Consider the following 21,243-nt stretch of genomic DNA (forward strand, 5'->3'; position numbering starts at 1 on the left):
GGCATCCCTGCCTATTGCAGGGGGGTTGGAATTAGATGATCTGTAAGGTCATTTCTAAACCAAGCCATTCTATGATTCTATGATTCTGTTTAGTTTTCCTTATAAATCCACTGATTTATCATTTTGTTGGATATCCTCTGATCCTTAAGAGGTGAGAAACAGCAAATAATCATCCAAAAGTATTTTTTTCTTGTCACTAAAATTCCTTTGGCCTAAATGCTGGCTTCACTTACAAATTATAGATTTCCAGAAGGAAGTCTAAACATCTGGAAGCACTTCTTTATTGTGCAGGTGAGGGAGCCCTGGCACAGGTTGCCCAGAGAAGCTGTGGAGTCTCTTCCTTGGAAGTCTCCAAAAGCCGCCTGGACGTGGTCCTGAGCAGCCTGCTCTGGGTGTTCCTGCTTGAGCAGGAGTTAGGACCAGGTGACCTCCAGAGGTCCCTTCCTACCTCAGCCATTCCTGTGATTCTGTGATTTTGTGAAGGAAATAATTTCCTCTCTTGTGCTGTGAGCAGGGCAATGAGAGGCATGAACTCCGAAAGACAAATTTAGGAGGAAACATTGAAAAAATGTTCTTACACTTATATCTACTTAGCTTCAAAATAACAACTTAAGCAATCACTTTAAACTGAACAGGAATTAATATTCAGATGTGGTTGTGCTTGTTACTAGGGAAAATAGGTTTCAAATAGTCTAAATCATAAAAAAAATATCTTAGAAGCTGGCTTAAAGAAAAAGAAAACAAGATGAAAAGTTGGATAACTTCTGCAAAGATAAACATTCCTTTTAAAGAAACATTCTTTAGAATACAAACAAACTGATTTACTTACTGTAATAAACTCGGTCAGTGATGCCAGATCCTTTAAGATGTCCTTTGAAAATGGGGAAAATTCTGTGAAATCTGTGAACAAACATTGATATTAGGAGCATTAAAATATTTAGCATGGGGCAACACTGTGGAAACACAAGTTTAAGTTTTATGACTAGAATATCAGAGTAGAAATATGCCGTACTGCTACACATTCCAAGTTGCAATTCAGTGTGTTAAGCTGGTCTGATAACAATGATGCATATAAAGTTATTAAGTCATGGCAAGAAGGTAAAAGGTGGCTCACAGTTATAAAGGAAACAGAGAAACTCACTTGTGCCAAATTTGACTACATTCACATTTTGTCTGAAACCAAGTTGTTTCAAAGCGTGTAAAGCAATCTGCTTTGCTTCCCGTAACATTGAACCTGCCATGGAATTTGAGCAATCTAATAAAATAATAATTTCACTGGACAGCTGCTCTTCATCAAACGCTGCTTCAAACTCTGGTTGGAATACGAGCATGCAAGCCTACAGAGACACAAACAAAATCAGTGCAGTGAATAAATGCTATTGCATTAGAAGTGTACCCAAGCATCTCCATTTTTCTCATTATGGAATGAGAGCAGAATATAGCCATATTTGAAAGTTTGAGTTAATATATTTCATTTACTCTTATTTAGTGAGAAGTGCAACTTCTCTATCCTTTACATATAACTTAAGCGTCACATGAACAACTGAAAAAGGGATTTTGATGTTCAATGTTTTTATCTGATTTACTCTCCAGCAAACAGCATTGGATTCTCTTCTCAAAGTTAAAAAAATCACAGATGATATTTTTCATAATCATCACTGCCACCATCAGTTTGTTAGAAGGAGTAGAATTATATATATATATATCTGCAAAGCAGAGAAATGCATATTGTCCTTGCTATGAACAGAGATGCTATAAAACACAAAGGCTTTCAAAAGTGGAGCAATGAAATGCTGGAAGGAGTGAAAGTGTTTCCAATAGCACAGAAAGGTTTGCAGTCTGGAAGCACAAACAGAAATTTCTTTCTTTTTCCATTCCTCAGGGGAATATCTGTATTATTAAAGCCGTGAAACAAATGTCCCTAAACTAATCCTTTTAAACTAAACAATTCTGATTAAAAGAAGAAAAATAGGAGACATCATTGTCAAAAAGCAAACAATCTAATCTGTCATTTTACTCGTTTTACTCAATTTCAGCATTGGATTGACAGATTGGTAATACCAAGACTTTACATTTCACCTCTGCAGCATTTTGTCTTATTAAAAAAAAAAAAAAAAAAGCATCTGAAAATAGCTGAAAGTGCCACAGACTTCACTTTTATACCAGAAAAGAACAGCTGTGGTCACAAAAAATGGAGGAGGATGAAACAGTTTCTAATAAAGTGGAATCACATCTGTTAAGATATGCTCTTAAGTTCTAAACGCATTTCTCAGGCAAGGAGCGTATGACGGTAAGAAGAGGTTGAACTGTTCTTTTCTTTCCTATTCAACCTTTTATTAATGTTTTCCAGTTGTAATAATGAGCTCTTCTGACACAGCCAGATTCTGTTTGTAAGTGATCCAGAGTGTTTGAACTGCTTTCTATGTCTTTTTCACTTGTTAGTGAAAAATATGAGATGTAAATGCCTTTGAAAATAGTCACTGCAACAGTAGTAACTCCACCAGAATGCAAGATCTTCTAAGAAGGCCAGGTGCCTTAAGATAAAACACTGCTGGGTTATATAAATATTTGTGTGTGAGTTGTAAATAGTATTACAAATTTATTACAAATTTAATGATTTAAAATGTTATTTAATTTTTAGTTAGAATACAGACTGCATGACTCTGAAGCTACTTAGTTCCAGTCTCAGCCACAACTTATTTGTTCACTTCCACTTCTGTAAATGTAACATCTGCATCAAACAGTGTAGTCACATTTCTGTGAAATACAAACAGGAGCACAACAGTTAGAAAAAAAGTATTTTAACAGAAATATGATTGGACACTGTGTTGAAATTGTGCCTCCACCTTCAGTCTATTACAAGGCAAAGGATAAAACAAAATCAACACGATTTTATGGAACTGAAAACTCATTTTTGGAGAATACTCAGCTTAATAGAGAGATTAAACTGAATACTGCCTATGGTGTGAAATTGTTCTTCATCTTCTACCCATCGAAACCAAACTGTTTCTGTTTGTTATGTTTTAGCATATTCAGTATTACCTCATGAACTGTGTAACAGTTATGCCATACCTCACTCCTTTGGTTGGGATGCTTCTCTACCCACATTCGGGGTAGATAGGCTTGAGAAATCCATATATCTAGACCAAAGCCACTGCTGTCCAAGCAGCTGTTTTTCACAGTCTTAATTACAGCCTTGCACTCTGTTTTCTAGCAGGGGAAAAAATAGGCATTTAAATATTTGTTTAATAACAGCTCAGTGAATGTTTTTTACTAGTACAAAATAAAGTTGTCATTCGTGAGGACGGGGAATGATGACAGCACAGTTAATAGGGGTAGTACCAAAAGTCTTTTCTAGAAAGATTATATAAAATTTAAAAGGTGCAGTTGCTGTGTACATATTATATTCTTTAAAATATCATTCACTTTCCTAAATGTGTTTTAAAATATGAAAACAAACAAAACAAAAAGGATTCAAGCACAACATCTTTATCTGAGAAAAACAGAGAAGCTACCAGTGTGCAGAAGGAATACCGCACAAAGCCACTCAGATATACAACACACATTTCCTAGGATTAAAGTTCCTTTTTAAATACACAGCAGAACTGCTACGGCAGGCGCCTTATTTTAAGTTATTTTGAAATTAGTTTACCTTTATTTTAAGTTTGTGTGTCCAACTATATAGGCGTTCAATGCTATAGGGCATCTCAATAGACATATCCAAGGAGAATCCACTGAAAATAGAGAACAGAAATGAATGGTGGTCCAGGGAAGACGATGATTAATCTGCATGCAATGACATCTCCACGAGAACAAGCTATGTTTCCTGACCTTTTAAGCTCACTAGATGAAAGTGGAGAATACTAAACTATTTAGAAAAGTTTCTGTCTCTGTCCCCACTGTTTTTTTAAGGTCTTCAGATTGCATTTTGCCAATTTCAGCCAATCTTGTCTCATAAAATAAGGTTATCTTCTCTCTTCACTACTTACCGGTTTGTGTATCTTGGGATTGAATTAGCCATTTTTGCCACACTATCACAATGGTTATTCACTCCAGGTTGCTGACTCACCACAAGCCTGGGTTATTGGTAGTTACTACATTCCAGGATATCATCTCCTAAAATGTAGGTGTGTAGGGCTGCAAACGTTTCCTTTATGCGTACCCTTCCATTGGTCAGTCTTACATTTTGGTAAATTGCTTCTTTTAAAAACTATCATTGACCACTCTGAGTCCTAACCTCAATATTATTGAATGCACCATGAATCTGTGTATCCTCTGCACAGTATATGAGCAATTATTTTCTATTTACAATCACATCTCCATTATCTTTAAGATGCTTGTGGATAAAATATGCAATAGGTATGCACAGTCCCAGAGCAGCGGCAGAACCAGACCGAAGCAAGGAAAAATTAATATATTATTAAGCATTATATGAATGTTTGCAGCTAACTCAGATATCTTTGCGTTGCTGTCTCTAGGACATGATGCTGGAAAGTGAGTTAATAATACCTGACCTCCATCCTCACACAGTAACTATTCTTAAACGTTTCCCAATTTTTATTCACATTTTCTAGTTGAGTTGTCCCTTCACATTAAAATTAAATTGTATTATAATTTTAAATATATTTTTAACAACTGGATGTGTATTATATGAGCATGTGAATTTATTTCTGATATGCATATGCCAGAAATAGCACCAAATCTTCAGTTGATCAGTACAATATTTCTACTAACCAACAGTAACTGTACTGAATAAAAGCAAGGTAACAGTATGGAGCACTACTTCAGGATTAAACACAATTTGAGAAAATTACAACAGATGTGGCTTTGTGCCAGCTTTGCAGCTAGAACAGAGGACATGCTCATGAAAAACACTTTTCATTTGTTTTTAATACGGAAAATTCAATTCCCTGAATAACATAAGTTTTGACACATTTACTGCTACTGCTACCTACATGCCTTGCGATTCCAGTTGAGAACAGCCACATGCAGAAACATTACCGGGAATAAAGTTATAACATTCTGTTCCCAAGAAGTCTTGCTTTACCAGCAACATCGTTGTTTCGTTGTTTCAGATAATTTTATTTTTTAATTTAAAATACAAGTGCAAAGAAAGGCTAAAACGTTAAGTGCAATGAGACTGCAAATATGAAGATCACGTAGGCTCATTAAATTTTGTGACTTGGGAATTTATGTATAAACCTTAGTAACAGAAATGTTTCTGAAACAAAAGGAAATATTTATGATAGCACCTACCTAAGGATGACAGATTAGAATGAAACAAGAAATTAAACTAGTCTCTTGGTAATACAAATATTCCATGTAAACAGAAAAACATTAAATGCAGATGTCTTAACTAAATGACTTAAAAGTATTGATAATAAATCAAATTATAGTATTAATGAAAGCAACTTACTTCTTCAGTGTTTTTATTTGTCTAACACAAACCTTCTTTATTGCGTCCTACAAAAGAAAAAGAAAAAAAAAATCTTATACTGCACCAGTTAAGAAGTATTTGTATGTAATCCCTGACACTTCTATCCAGCTGGAGCTCCTTTCTCTTATTCTATCACTAAGATGGGACTGTCTGGAACCCTGTTTACTTCATTCATTCATACGGCTTTGTCATCTGAGCATCACTGCAGCTAAAATTCAGATGAGCCTGCATATGCTTCTCTCCCAAAAACACAATGAACTTCAGAACTCAGTATAATACAGCTCTGAAGCAGAAGGCATGACTGTTGAACGGTCAGACATCCGACACAGCTATATGATCTCACAGGGAGTAGGACCACTAGGACCACCTTTGGCTGTTTGCCAGCATTTAAACAGAGATGACCTCCCCTCCCACCTGAACAATTCCTGAGCCATCAGGGAGATCCAAAGAAACAGATGGGAAACCTGGTCAAAGGAGGCAGAGAAGGGTAATAGCAGTGTTCAGCAGATGCTCAGCTGCTGTTTCATGATGGATATAAACAATGCCTACTTTCCTGCAAGCCAAAGGAGGAACAGCAACACAGAAACAGCAGATAACTCAAAATACGAGATCTAGCTTAAACATGTTTCAACTCAAGTCAACTTTTCAAGTACTGCAATAGTAAATAAATCCTCGGAGATATTACAGGCTTTCTACTTGTCATGGCATTCCTAAGCTTGTGTTCACACTGCTTTTTAACAATCCTGTTATGACAAGAATGATAAGCACAATTATCTTTTAATAAAAAGAGAAGAAATTAAACGGAAGATAATCATGATCTTACTGAACTCTCTTGTGTAACTGCAATCCCCTAGGTACAAAATCCGTGCTTCAAAAGAAGATGCTATTTTAAGATTGCATTTTAACAAACCTGCGTATTTTCTTTCAGTGCTTTGTCCTGTTGCCATGGTGATACAGAAGCAGGCATATGAAAAGTGATACAACCGTTCTGACAACTCAGTTCAGTGATATAGGTGATTTTGATCAGAACTGTAGAGTTTGGAGATAAATTCCCAACACTTATTACAAAAATATCCTAAAAAAAGAGACTAGATTTAATGATATTGTTGAAGCTCATGTTTTCCAAAACAATAATTGAATTGGTGGTTCAGCACAATGAATCTAAATGCTAACACAGAAAATACTACTTGCTTTTTGAGAAGTATAAGGAAAAATGATGCTAAGACAAGAAATATTAACCTTTTAATAGCTCTTCAAGATTTCTGGGCAAAACTGATCAGTAATAACTAAATAAATCAATCTTTTATTAAAAAAAAAAAAGGCAAAAAAAGCGCTGTGATTTCTTTAAAAGTGTAAGCTCCTAAAAGAGAAATATCTGTTTTATATAAGCTGTGGAACATACTTGAAGAAATAATAGCAGTTTTCAAAAAGGATCAAATGTATGGTCCAAATAAGTTCTTCCCAACAAAGACACGACTGAGCAAATATTCTGATGGGAATATTCACGCATGCCCAGATAATCTATCTGTAATCTGACAAATGCAAAATTTTCAAATAGGTTATGAAACCATGCTGTTCAACGTACCGGTGCATCTTGGTCCATTAGATAAGCTCCATCGCCCTGACTGACAGCTTTACGATATTCTCTATGTGCTTGTTTCTTTTCTTTAACCTATGAAAAATAAGTAAATAAAACACAAAATAAGTGTTTTCATCTCTATAAACAGAACACTTTCATCTCTATATACAGAACACAGTATTCTCTTACATGACGTTACCACATGACAGTCAAGTGGTAACAACAAAGAACTTGAGAGAAAACAAAATTAATTTTGGTGTTGTACGCTTTATTACTAAATAAGTGCTTTCAAATCTTGACACTGAAGGACCTACATCAAAGGCAGTGTACAGTAACATCTTACCTTTCCAATGATGTGTTTTCCATTGATAAAAGCTTCAAATCCACAAACAGCAGCTTTATCATCCAAAGGAAAAACATATTTAGCTTCAATCGGACTACTGTTTTGATTGGTGTAGGTCTGAAACATTACTACCTGAAATGAACATTTTTTTTTTATAGCTCCATAACATTAAAATGTGATTAAACCATCAATACTGTAAGTGTAACAGCATAACTGCTTTGCGCTGCAAAATGTCAATATGTATGCCACAACCTGATGATTTATTTGTATATTAGAAATGAAGGTATAACATTCACCAGTGCTTGGCAAATAAATATCTCACAAAAATGCAAGGAGCTGTGGAATTTTTACTCTCTAAATTATTAATCAAATCTCTTCCAGAAGAAGAGTAATCCATGACCTTACAAAGGTTACTTTATGCAGAGCTGGAGCTGTCAAGCTATTGCCTGCAAAAGTTGTAACCACTGCAATAGGTCTTTAATAGTTTCAAGCCAGTAATGTCTAAACAAAAAGCAAGAATAAACAAAACTAATAAAAAAGTTTTATTTAATATTATGATATACCGAAAGGGATGTTTGTATAAGTCTGTATGTGTAGCATCTATTTTCTACTGACAGTATTTCTGCCTCTGAGGTAGCAGATTGCATCTTTCTTTTCACATTTGCTCTTCTGTTTACTTCCCATACATCCTAACAAAACCCCAGGAATTCCTCACTCGCCTTTGCTGCCGTTCTTTTTGTCCCTTGCCATCGCATCATTTCTGGTTTATGCTCTGTAGCTCTGCTTTATAAACTGCTTTCTGCTTTGGTGGACTGGGTCATAGCACAGATGCTACTGTACAGTAATTCATTCCATATGAAACCAAACCAAAAAATAAAGACGATCCCTCATGAGAAGAACAGTTGTTCAAAAGGATCAGACTGATCAGACAACAGTTCTGAGTGTCAGAACAGTTTAAGCACAGACTCATCTGACAACAATTCTTCAATCCCTTTACTCTCCCATTTTTGCCCTGCTTTCTTTTTTTAGGACTTCAGCAACAAATAAAAATATGAATTGCTCTTATGAAATTACTTCAGCACTGGACACCCCTGGATACAGATGTTTGTGCAGAGAGACACACACAACAGAACCCAGCAGAACCATAGCTTTTGCATGACCAAGACTGCCCCAGACAGGACTCAGTTGCAGGGGGAATGAGATTGTGGAATTATGCCCCGGGACAGAAAAAAATCCTGTGTCTTGACAGGATGTGTTCTTAGGGCATATATACTAAACAAACATACAAAAAATTTAGTCTGCTTGGCTAACTTTTATTAGCTAATTTTGGCCAAATTTAAATAGCTAATTTTCAAGCTAGAATAGCAAGTTCTTTTGTACTGATTTTACTTGCAACAGCTAATTTAGGTTGTCTAACCAAAGTTAGAAACAAAACACACAAATACATTTCCAGAAATCTTTAATCATCCTAGGTATTTCTCACTGGTTTATAATTCAGCTGGCAAACAGATCACCACGAAGGTCTTTACAAGGGAACAGAATGCATACGCTACTGCAGTAAGTTTCTCTGCAGTGCTGACTTGATTACACATCAACAGAAACAGAATGAAAAATACAGGCAAACCTTTTGCTGACCAAAGAGCATTTGGCACTTGTTTGACTATACACCTCTAAAAATAAAAACTTTTCACTCAGTTTCAGAGTTTTCCTTCATTTAGAGATTGATTTTTTCTTTCTAATGATTAAAAGACTATTTAACAACCAAAATAATTTTTCAGGGCTGACTTACGGGAAGGGACAATAAATAGCATACTTTACCTGTGCTACGAAGTCTATTATCCTTGCCTTAATATGAAAGCCTTCCAAAGGAACAGGATTTCCCAGTCTGTCTTGAAGACCAGTTTTTACTGTATTTGAAATATTTGCACTCGGTAACGCATAGCCTAAACAAAGAGTTTACGAAATAATATTTTTAAATTAAAAATATTTTTTGAAATGCACATTTGGGAAGCAAGTTTGCAACTAATCCTATAACAATGACCCATGTTTACTTCTGCAACTCAGAACACACAAATTAAAAGCAATCCTCATTTTTGTTAAGAATACTTGTGTTGCACTACTGAGCTGTAGGCTGTCACCAGCTCATGATAAGTCTTCAAGGTCTTACCAGGTCTTTGTTTAAAACCTTGCATTTGAATTATTAAAAGACCATCTCATGATTTATGCAAAAGTGCTTCTTGTGCTTCTCTTGAAACACACTGTGACAGGAGGAGTTCCAACTACCATTGGTAATTAGGCTTACAGGAAATCTGTTAAACAGATGCTATATGGATGCCACATAACTAATTTGGTAACATCCACAAATAAACTACAAATGATTTTTTAATAAGCTAGCTGCATACAAGAACTCTAAAAAGCGTTCTGATAAATATTTAGGGAACTTTGAAAGCAAGCCAAAAGCACAAACAGAAAATATTTCTTACTGTCATCCTGTACATGACATCGTGACTCTGGCTCACTGTTATCTTGCTCCAGTTCCACCCCAGTTCCAGGCTGAAATGGTTTTATTTGATCTTCAGGAAGGCAAAACTTAACAACATATCTAATTTTAACCTGTGCAGTTTTGTACACAACAAATTCATCATCCTGAAGGAGCAAAGAAAGGTATTTTACAATAAAAACAAAGCTGTAGGTAATATTTAAAAAATGCAGATTTATTAAGAAATGAGCCTAAATGACATCACTTTTGATAAATACTAAAAATATGACCTTTTTTTTTTTTCACTCCCCTAATCTCTCTTTATCGCTACCATTTACATCTCTGTTATGTTTGCTTTCTCTACACTGCTTATATTTCTTCTTCACTGTAATGCACAATCATTCTTCAGAATAACTAAGAACAAAAAGAAGTAAAAAAATTTGGTGAACATCTAGCCAGTAACTTCATCTATTTGTGTGCCAGTAAGGCTATCAACCTTGTCTTTGAGTACCAACCTTTAAGGACAGGGATTTTATCAGTTGGATTCTATTCCAAAACAGTGAAACTTCCATGGTACTGATTTCTTATTCCATACAAAGCAGAACAGCACTTCCAAATAGCAATTTCAATGTCATAGATCAGATATCTATAGGATGATTCAGTTATAATAAAAAAGAATGCTAACATATTTCTTTTAAGTATTGTTTTCTTGCAGAAATTTTAAATCTCCTCACAAATAGTCACTTAGAGCCTTTGATGTTTTATATGCACTTTTCAGGCTGTAAAACAGACAAAAGTGATTTTATGCATTACAGTCTAGTGATTTAGTGTCTGAACTGAAACATACAGGTTATACTAATTCTGTTATCTATCACTGGTATAAATAAATCCCAAACTTGGTGTCTTTTCAAGTGCCCAACACTTCAGGATCAGTACCTCAAAGTCTGAAGAGATGTCTGCTGTCTTACGGACACCATGTACACTGTTATAACCTGATGGTGCATCATTTAATGAAAAATCTCGTTCATACAAATCTAAGCAGGATCCAAGTGCCACATCACAAACTGCAAGGAGTCGGGTTCCATCCATTTCACTGGGTGAAGAATACTTAATACTGGCACTATATGTAAAAAAAGATCACGCACATTTTATTAAAATTGATTTTAAAGTAAAGCTCCTAGGAGTTTAAGGATACACAAATACTTTTGAACAGATGAACATGAAAGAAATAATAATTACGTTACCTTAAGAGTATTAAACATATATCTACTTAATTTGCAAAGTAAAAAGAAAACACAAAGGATAATATCAAAAGATATTGCCATTATTCAGACCTAACAGAATCACTGAAGTAAATGCCACTTCCCAGATTTCCAATGTCAGTTCTTTCCAGGCCATGATCTTCAACAACCACTTTTGGCAAGAGGAGTCCTCTAGAGAAAAAATAAGTCACACAATGAATGAAGTTCAAAATACTTTTGCACAAAGTATGTGGGCTAATACACGTTACGCAATTATGAACTACAGAGGATTAAATCAAAATACACTTTACAAAAACTACACATAGAGACTCAAGGCAAATAAAGTCTATTCATCAAAAAATAAATCCCAAAGCCATATGAATCACCAAGACATTGACTACATAAGCTATGAAGACTGTTTGCTTTTTTCATTCAGCAGAAAAGCAACACATTTCCCAGACTCATTACTATGCCTGAGTGAATCCGTAGAATTGTCATAAAACTAGATATTCCATTATTCCAGGAAATTATGATCATCTAAAATTATTTCAGATAAAGTGGTCATTGGTAAATAATGTGGAAGTGGACAGGAAGACAAGGACTGGAAGGAGGACATCATCAATGGAATTCTTTCCTAAAACAGCATAAATTATCCACACAGCCATTACTCTCCTACTCTCTCCATTTTGTCGTCTTTCATCTGGATTTAAACTACAGTCCTCCTCATCATAACCAAATAGCTCCATCACAATGCTAATCCAGCTGGAAAGTAATCACATTTATCATTACAAAAGAATGATTTCCCTTCCAGGGTTCTGTAGGAGCATATGAATGGTTATATAAATGTTAAAGTAAAAATTAGGTTAAACATAATGTAAAAGAGTTTCACAAAAAAAAAGCATTTTTACAAATCAAAATATATTTAATTACAGATAATTAAACCTAACCCAATGTCACAAAAAAAGGGGAATGTAAATTTTTACCTGGAAAGAATTCCCATGAAATTGCGCACAGATGATGCATGGAATAAGGATCGAATATTTCCGAGACTGCCCAGAAATTCTGCTGTTTCACTTACTCTGCCAACACTATACACCTGTAAAATTCTCACTGGACAGTCACTGCAAGAAATTTGAAATGATGTTTGACTCAGAAAATACGTTTAAGAACGATCTACTGCTAAGAGATAAAGCCTTGTAGTAAATCTCAAAGTAACATTCAATCTTTGGTTTTGGTTGGCAATTTGGGAGGCAAAAAAATAAGTTAACAGCAATAAGAGAAAAAATAAGATAACTGCAATTACTGAAAACAGCAGAGATATTTAAAACCTATAACTACGTTCAAGATTCATTTAGACACTTAGGAAGAAATAAAATCTGTGATTTCATACTTAAAGTCAGATCATATTATCTCATTAGATATTTTGGAACCTAAATTCAAAGATGTGATGTATAAACCCCATATAACTCTATGCAGTGCAGAGTCTGGTATTATAGAAGTTATTGCCAAATCTATCTTGTACTAAAAATTCTCCTACTGCGAATACTCGGATAACTCACCATCTTGGCTGAACCATAAATATCTTAGAATATTCAGGCTATCTGAATGTAGCAACTTGAACTTCCCAATTAAGAAATACACTTGAGAGGAGGAAAACTTGAGTTGCAATCCCACCTCCAGCAAGATTTATGCATTTTATATACAGTAGTTACTGGGCAGAGCACACGCCGGAATTCATGTCCTTCTCTTGTGATTACACTAAGCAACAGATTCAGACTTCTTTCCATTTTTCTTGCCAGCTGAATGCTTTATTTAGCTACTTGTATAGAAGTCCAAGTGGGAAACAGTGTGCTCACCACCTTCCCTCTGCTTTACCAGTCTGCTATGTACATGTCTTTGGAACATGCTTCCTCAGATGACAGAGCCTGGACTAAGAACTGGGTTGCTCAAGAGTGGCAAGGTAGTGATGCCTTAAGAAATACTCAGAAGATAATATTAGGATTCCAGGATTCCTGGCTGTCACACAGTGAGGAACCTTAGGATTTACAAAACAACTAAGTAGAGGACTTAGGGATCGCAATTTTAAATTTAGATAAATAAAGTAGGCAGTACACTTGGAAAGTAAAAGCAAATCAAACCTTTGCTTACAAGTCAAAGCTTCATGCTTTTAAGATTTAATAAACTTCATCCAGTCTTGAGTTTCTAAATGCTAAAACAATATTGGTAAATAAGACGTAGTTTCTTTTGTATTTGTGAATGCTTTACTCAAACAGTATGGCTTCTTGTGTTGAGGATTACAGACACATTACATCCTAATTTATAAACGTGCTATATGAATTTTAATTTTTTTTTGAGAGAACTTGAGCCCTGAGCCTTTAGCATGCTTCTACTGCAGTTGAAATTTTTTTTGAGATTGCTTTTAGTTAAAAAACTAAGGTTGCAAATGCAGAAACTGAAAGGGACTAAATGATCTCTAATTCTTGGAATGTAATTATGCTTTGTTATCTGTTGTATTAGAGACAAAATTTTGGGTGAACAATCCCATGCTTGTAACTAGTTAGATGATCATTGAGCCTATGAGTTAGTTTATAGGCCCTAAATCTGATAACTGTGATCCAGAAAGAGCCGTCCTGTGTGTTCACATAACAGCTAATTTCCAAAAGGCTTACTTAATTGGTTCTGTCTCAAAGAACTGTAAGGTGGAATTGAGTCACATAAAACTCTTTCTATTAATTTTAAATGACTTCATTTAGACAAAATGTCAAGTACTCACAAGTACTGAACTTTGCCAAAAACCAACAGAAGGTTCCATGTTTGAGCACAGTGCTCCTTCCATATTTGAGCAATTCGTATTTGGGTACAACTGCTTAGTAACCAGTAGTTGCTAGGGTTTAGGCCTTAGCAAGGGCCTGAGCTGCTAAACACTACATTTACTCAGTAAAAAACTTGAAGTGACTCGCTCTCTCTATAACTGCCTGAAAGAAGATTGCAACAAGGAGGACATTGATCTCTTTTCTCAGGTGACAAGCGATAGGACACGAGGCAATGGCCCCAAGTTGCACCAAGGGAGGTTTAGATTGGGTATCAGGAAGGATTTCTTCTTGGAAAGGGTGGGTAGGCACTGGAATGGGCTGCCCAGGGAGGTGGTGGAGTCACCATCCCTGGAGGTATTTAAGAGCCACGTGGATGTGGCTCTTAGGGACAGGGTTTAGTGGTGGACTTGCCTATTATTCTATTTAATGTTCTTGACATTGGCTTCTGATTGGGTACCCTGTGTTTTTTGATTAACTAATGAATTTTAAAAATGGGTAAACATGGAGAAGTAAATTTAAAGAGAATGTCGTTCTAGAAATTGATTATTCAAATCCACAGAATAAATTCCCAGAAATACATGTTTTTCATACTACTGAAAGCTACCTGAAAAGGGACATCAAGTTCTGTAGATAATAAAAAGATGACCAGGTAGTCCACCCCTGCTTCCCATCTACTCCATCATATTTATTCTAATAACACACAGAAAGAAATATTTGTTTTTCTCAGCAACCCCCCAAGTTTTATTTTGATGTTCACTTTCCCTGTATTCTATAAAATACCTGGAAATAAATATAGCAAAACAGAATGAACAAGCCTAAAAGCCACATATCTTCTTTAAATAGCTCCTATATATATAGACAGCATTTCACAATTTAAAAAGGGGAAAAAATTAGCAATATTCTCACTTTCAGTTTTCTGAATTTACTTTAATTGGTTCTAGTATAGGTTATGGCAAATATGCCTGCTCTGCAATCCCATTAGTTTGACACTGCATAGTAACAGAACCTAATAATTCAGTCCTTTTTAGAGGCATTTTGTGCACCATACCTTGCATGTTACCACAATCATCGCGCAACCGTTAAACACTCACTTGTAATTGTTTTTTAACACTCGCTGTGCAACATTGAGAAATTCATCACTCATTGGATCAACAGCTTCAATCTTGCACCTCAGGGCCTGGTATTTGGCCAAAGATGTTGGGTTTGGGCATGACATATTCGTTTCTTGTATATTAAGCATGTCTCGGATGAGCTGGAAAATAAAGACAAATTTATGAATACTTGTTACATTTTAATTAAGAAACCACACAAAAAAGACTAAATTAGATAAAGTGACAGTGCAGCAACAACAAAAAGAATATGGAAAAGAACATTTCCACTCGCTAGATAACAAGTGGAACATGAGCAAACAGCTGCAGAATCCCATGAAAACAAAACAGAAGAAAAAAGGTATGCAGGTGATAAATTGTTTCTGTACAACTGCAAATCAAGCTTTGCATCGAGCCTGCTCATAACAGCTCCAGGGACCAGTATTTGTGCTTGGATACCATTTTGATTTTGCTTTTGAGGCAATCCTGACTTACTAGAATCTTATCATATTGTCCCTGATGCCCCTGTCCAGTCAGGGCAATAGCACAAGGCATCCATGTACTTTTCTCAGATCAAGAGAAAGAAGGACATCTAACTTAAAAAAAATACGTAATGCTAAACTTCACTGAGTCATGGGAAAACTTTATAAGACATAGCAGTTTTTTGATAGCAGATGGCTTCCAAGGTTAAAAGTGCTATTATTATTCTTTTAGAACAATAGAGAGCCACCTTCTCTCTACCTCTCCCCCTTTATTTTTTGTAACTTACAGAGGACTGACTTCTGTACATCCTTTGCCAAAGCCAAGAAGTATCTCTGGCAGAATCTATGGAATTTACATTATAATTGTAATGCAAGGAGAAAATTTGAGTTTGCTCTATAGTTACAAGTATGATGTAGTTGTCAGGGCCCTGAGTGCCTCACCTCTCACCTCTCCTGAAACTCTGGCTGCTTGAGATTAGAGCCAGCTTTGACAGTGAGGCTGTGGGGCCTGAAAGAGAGCTGTGGGAAGACTCGGTGGAGTCCCGCCCCTTCTCCGCTCAAGAGATGCCTTTACGCTAAGGCTTTTGCCCTTGGTTTCTTGGCTGAGCTATGTTGCAGACATGTCTACATCCAGCCTTGTATGTCCTTGGTTCTGACTCAGATCCTGTGGACTTGAGTTCCCAGTCTGACCTTTGACCAGCTGGACAAGCTCATGATGAGGGGGCAATCTGGACCGTTGTCTGACCCCGTTAACTGTCACCAGCCGTCACTATCTGCTGCTCTGCTCCTAACTGGGTACTGCAGTACTTCCCTGTCAGTGCAGTGACTGCTCTGGCCTTGCTCACTTTCACCCCTAGTCCCGGTCACCTGCCCTTGCTGCTCTCTGACAGCTGCTGGATGCAAGGGCTGCATCTGTGTGCACACTCAGCACACCTTGTCATCAGTTCTCCTGACAGAGTAACTAAATTCCTGCCTGACTGAACTGCTACACAACTTAAAAATGAAGGAAGTGACTAATTAATGCAGAAACTGTGAGGGGGAGACGTGGTGAGGATCCTTGGAGATTCCCCTAGGCAGGGCTGCTGTGCTTAGACCAACTCATAGATGCTATTTGCAGTCCAGGGAAGTCCCCTGAGCAGTTTGTGCTGCAGATGTAGGAACAGACCAACAGACAGATAATTTTAAATCATCTTTTGAAACTGTTCCTGAATACGTGGAAAAGGAAAGGTCATGAAGAACAGTCTTTGTACATAGTTAAAATAGTTTAGAAGTATTTTGTATGTAGTTTATGATAGTCAAAAGAAACTGACTATGTGTATGCTGAAGCAGTTGCCAGAGTCAGCAGGATGATAACATCAGTTTCATGTGTCTCATTTAATCCAGCTGAAGATGCCATCATAACAATAACTGCAGCAGAAACTCTGTCACCATCTGGATGGCAACTGATCCTCCTCTTCAACACATTCAGTACCCCCCATGAGCATTACTTTATTCAAAAGATTCCAGTAAGTTACTTTTTTTAAACTGACAGTCTGTGACTGTTCAAAATTTGTGTAGCACATTGCAGATTGGGGCTCACTATCAGTTTGGAAAAGTTACCTGACACAGGTCCTGTTTTCTAGATAACAGCTTTTTGGAAACTTTATAGTCTATTTCAGTTTTGTGACGTATAAGTCCATAGAATTCCATCATCATCTCTTGTAGCGCTGCCTCACCAGCTCCCTCAGCCAGTCCATTCTTTACCTGGAGCAAAATACCTTCTGCTTTGCTCACCTTTAAGAGAAGAGATTATTAAGCTGAAAGCCATTGCAAAATTACTGGTAGAACGCAAAGCAACAATACTGAAAATGGATAATTTGATTCCATGTTGAAATAAAACTTGAACTCTTTGTTAATGCAATATCCACCAAAAATGTACTTACATCTCAGCTATGAAAATGGTTTTTAGAAGTCAGACATTATTCTACCCTTATACTGGGCTACTTGCTAAGTACCTTGGAGGAGCTAAGAGGCAGTAAAATAACCTCTCTGAAATAAAACAGAATATGAATCAGATTGAAAGGTAATGATACTTAACATCCATTGACTCACATTGTTAGCTTTAATACATTGATGAAATAACTACACATATTAGATGATAATAAATTTCTTACTAAATTTCTAACTGCATTAGTTTATCCTAAAATACATAAAACAGAGTAGAAATACTATTTATAAAATGCAACCTACTGATCAAAAGAAAGTAATGAGTCATTTTAGACAGTTTCTCTAGACAGATAATCTATATATTTGCTTGTGTCTGCATATTAATTCTCACGTGGAAATTTTTTACAGAATGCTCTATGTTATTTTATATTCTTGGGGCAGGAGGAAAAAGGCAAAGTACTCTTTAATTTACATGAGCCATAGGCAACAGCTAGTAAAATGCTGACATTAGAGGCTGCATAACAAAGTCTTACTTCAGTTCAATATTGACCCAAGGCTGGTCTCAGTCTCACAAAGGCCTTCAGAAAAAAAATGGAAAGTTAATCTAACTGAACAGCAACCCACTTCTTTGTTTCAAATATCCGGAGATTTTTTCTTTCTACACAAATGCTATTTCTCTGGCAAACTAATTAGAAGTGGGAAAAGGTAGTGAAAACAGTTTTAGCATTTTCTTACAAATCATTGCGTCTTTTAGGTTTATGATTCAGATTTTTCAAAAACTACCAATGATCGAACATTATTTATCAAACTATCAACTATTTGTCAAATTTCACCTACCCAAAATATGGTAGGAATCTTGATATTGAAACAACTGCACCTCATAGAAAACATCTACAACAAACAGAATTTCTTTTGCCTTTGCTGATTTATGAAATGCACTCACTACTGTCTCTGAGTAAATGTATAAAGCATCACTAATATACCACTTACTCATCACAACCTACATGAATGTATACTTCCGTATCAAAAAGTGAAAGAAATATTCTCCTACTATAAATCAATTGAAGAGAATCAAAAGTGTCTTATGTATAAAGATCAGGGCAAAGTCATTCTAGAATTAGGGAACTTCTACCAGCAAAGCTCTTCCAATTTAAAACCAACATAATCTCCAAATATTTTTTCCTCCAGTACTAACAGAGATGAAAAAAAACTGCTGTCAAGCAGCCATGACTTAAATTATACAAACTTAAATCACATGAATAAACGTTAGCCTCCTAACTGTTTAGGAAGGAAAGCAAAACCACTGAGGTATGTGGAAAAAAAAAGGATTAAATGAACCATACAGTTAACAGAGGGATGGATAGGCAATTTCTTTCAATAACAGTTGTAATATCCAAAGGCCTTCATGAGATGCCATATGTTAATTATATGTCATCTGATAATACAGACATGGACTATAATTAAAACTATTTTTTCTAATACAAGAGAATGTCTGACTGAAATATGGTTACCCGATGTAATTACCAATTCCAATCTGAAACAGAACATTCTTGTTTGCTGGGGAAAAAAATACTTATAATAGCGTTTATGTATGGGTCCTCATGGAGTAATAAGAATTAACTTACATCATTTAGACTTATGTTTTTTACTGATTCAAATAGTAGGCTATCCAGGTGGCCAAGAGCTTCTGCCCAGATCAGTTCCACAAAATCACTAACTTGCTGGCATATAGCACTTGAATTTATGGATTCTTCTAGAAGTAACTGTAGTAAAACAAACACAATTCAGTGGAAAGACAAAATGCAACAGGAATTTTCCTATTCTGATGAACAATATACATCCATGCCTAATATAATTTCTTCAGTTCCATCAACTTGAAGAGAAAGTTTGCCTTTTTAACTCTTTCAGGTGAAGAGCATGGCAGGCAAGTGGCCATGATCTATCTTGAAAATTAAGACATAACATCTTGGAATGAAGTTGATATGTTTGGTATCTTTAACATTATATTGTACTATCAGGTATAAGGACTTAATAGTTTTACACAGCTGGTAAAAGAACAGATGGTTCAAAACGGCCAGTGTTATAAAACACTGGAGATACTGCAACTATAGATATAATTCTCTGTAAGAAAGCTCTGGTGGGAAAGACATTATTACTGTGAAACTAAAAAATTGTAGTAAAACAACAGGAGAGTACAAAGGTGATGAGTTTCAGTGCAATTCATACATTCAATAAAAGTTGTGAAAACAGATTTTCTTATCTGAGGAACATTGTTAAAGTATTTACTTAAGCTTTTTATCATTGTTCTTCAACTCCAGCAACTTCCACTAAACTTGATGACATTAAACAATTAGCACACATTTGGACATGCTACATTACTTGTTTATATGGCATCAGCCATACAGCTCCTGAGATCACCAGGTGATGTATGTGGGCCATTGCTGGATATATTCTCTGTTCTAGTTGTGCCATAAAATAGAAGTTAGCCATGGTGGAAGAGAGAAGTACAGTGAGAAAGTAAATGGGAAAAAACTTTCTGTCACAGTGCAAATATTTTAAATGGCAGTAAAACATTGTCTGAAAACTACTTTAGGGAGCAGAATCCAACATCTATTTCCACTGGAGGGAGTCCTGTTACTGATTTCAGTAAGATCTACACCAAGCCTATGACATCTGTATAGTGTGCAAAATACTTATGACACAGTGATAATTTTGACATAATAATTTTGGTTGCTGTATTAGTATATCCTTTTTTTTTAAAAAAAAAAGTTGGTGACGAACCTACAGAGAAGACAAAACGATAGTGAATATAATTGTATTTGCTTTTAAAGTTTTAAGTGCTTTGAAGATTTTCTTAATATTCCTAAAACAATTTCAAAACATTTACATATAAACAATTTCCCTTAACCTATGACTGTATCACTGTAATCTAGACAGTGTTTACCACATTCAGAAATTTAGAAACTAAAACAAATAATTAAGAACAGAAAAGTGTAAACAAGTGAATTGTACAAGCCTTTTGCAATTTTGTAGAAGCTAAACATTCTGCTTCTGGTGGAAAAGTTTCTCTGAGCAGGAAATCCTGGCTCTTCAGATTCGCCACCAAAATATCATAATTTTCTCGTATTTCTTCAGCAGTCTTATTTACTATGAATTGTTTATTATTCTGTAAATTGAAAGAGTAAAGTTAGTTGGAGAAACTATACATAGACTTATAGAATCAATTTTACCAGACACTGTGCTAACAGCTGACAAATCCACACTTAACTTTTGGCTTGTGGTTTATCAGGCTTCTGGCCAGGCAGTACTTTCATGAGGGTTTGTGGAACATGAAGAACAAGCACAGGGCTTCATATACAAGCCTCACAGTGACAAGTTAGTTTCATCTAAATGTGTGCTGGAATAACTTTTTCTATTGGTTGAGATATTCCAAGTTCATCCCTGATACAGCTCCTTTGACTTGAATTTAGCGTTGCTACAATGACGCAGTCTATCAGTGCTATACCAGAGCGCATACATAACTTTTACTCTGAGAAATGTCCTTAGGCTGCCCTCAAGACAGGCTTTTCTGTCTCTCAAAAGTATGCCCACGCTATCATTCCTTGTAGCATTTTTGCAGTTAAACATCACACAGTTTAGATGTTACCAGGAACATGCATCTGAGGGAGATGCACCCAGGACCATGCTGTGTTGCTGCCAAGCTCCAAAGCAGCTCTTTTGAGAGTTGTACGCAAACACACAGAGTAGAGAAGCCAAATATGAATCAAACTTCTTATGATAAAGCTAATAGAAAGACCTCCTACTATCTATATGCAAGAACCAGCCTGCTGGTAAGAATGAAGAGCATGTAAAGCT

At 35.9% G+C, this 21,243-nt stretch overlaps 1 protein-coding gene across 6 annotated transcripts in view; it reads right to left on the reverse strand.

Annotated features, from left to right (window-relative positions):
- The window catches only part of PARP4 (poly(ADP-ribose) polymerase family member 4), a 53,716-nt gene that overhangs the window by 22,651 nt on the left and 9,822 nt on the right, over positions 1-21,243 (reverse strand). For all 6 annotated transcript variants that reach the window (XM_080589019.1, XM_080589018.1, XM_080589017.1 and 3 more), the window contains 17 exons: positions 20,405-20,554; positions 19,014-19,151; positions 17,062-17,235; positions 14,984-15,144; positions 12,063-12,200; positions 11,173-11,271; positions 10,775-10,958; positions 9,843-10,005; positions 9,178-9,302; positions 7,360-7,491; positions 7,023-7,109; positions 6,348-6,512; positions 5,417-5,463; positions 3,653-3,734; positions 3,073-3,210; positions 1,142-1,337; positions 830-900 (listed from right to left, as the gene is read on the reverse strand). In XM_080589019.1, the coding sequence (XP_080445145.1) occupies positions 830-900; positions 1,142-1,337; positions 3,073-3,210; positions 3,653-3,734; positions 5,417-5,463; positions 6,348-6,512; positions 7,023-7,109; positions 7,360-7,491; positions 9,178-9,302; positions 9,843-10,005; positions 10,775-10,958; positions 11,173-11,271; positions 12,063-12,200; positions 14,984-15,144; positions 17,062-17,235; positions 19,014-19,151; positions 20,405-20,554 (2,250 nt within the window). The remainder of the gene's footprint in view (positions 1-829; positions 901-1,141; positions 1,338-3,072; positions 3,211-3,652; positions 3,735-5,416; positions 5,464-6,347; positions 6,513-7,022; positions 7,110-7,359; positions 7,492-9,177; positions 9,303-9,842; positions 10,006-10,774; positions 10,959-11,172; positions 11,272-12,062; positions 12,201-14,983; positions 15,145-17,061; positions 17,236-19,013; positions 19,152-20,404; positions 20,555-21,243) is intronic.

This window comes from Anser brachyrhynchus, assembly GCF_964034855.1.
Source record: "Anser brachyrhynchus genome assembly, chromosome: 1".
Classification (NCBI taxonomy): domain Eukaryota; kingdom Metazoa; phylum Chordata; class Aves; order Anseriformes; family Anatidae; genus Anser; species Anser brachyrhynchus.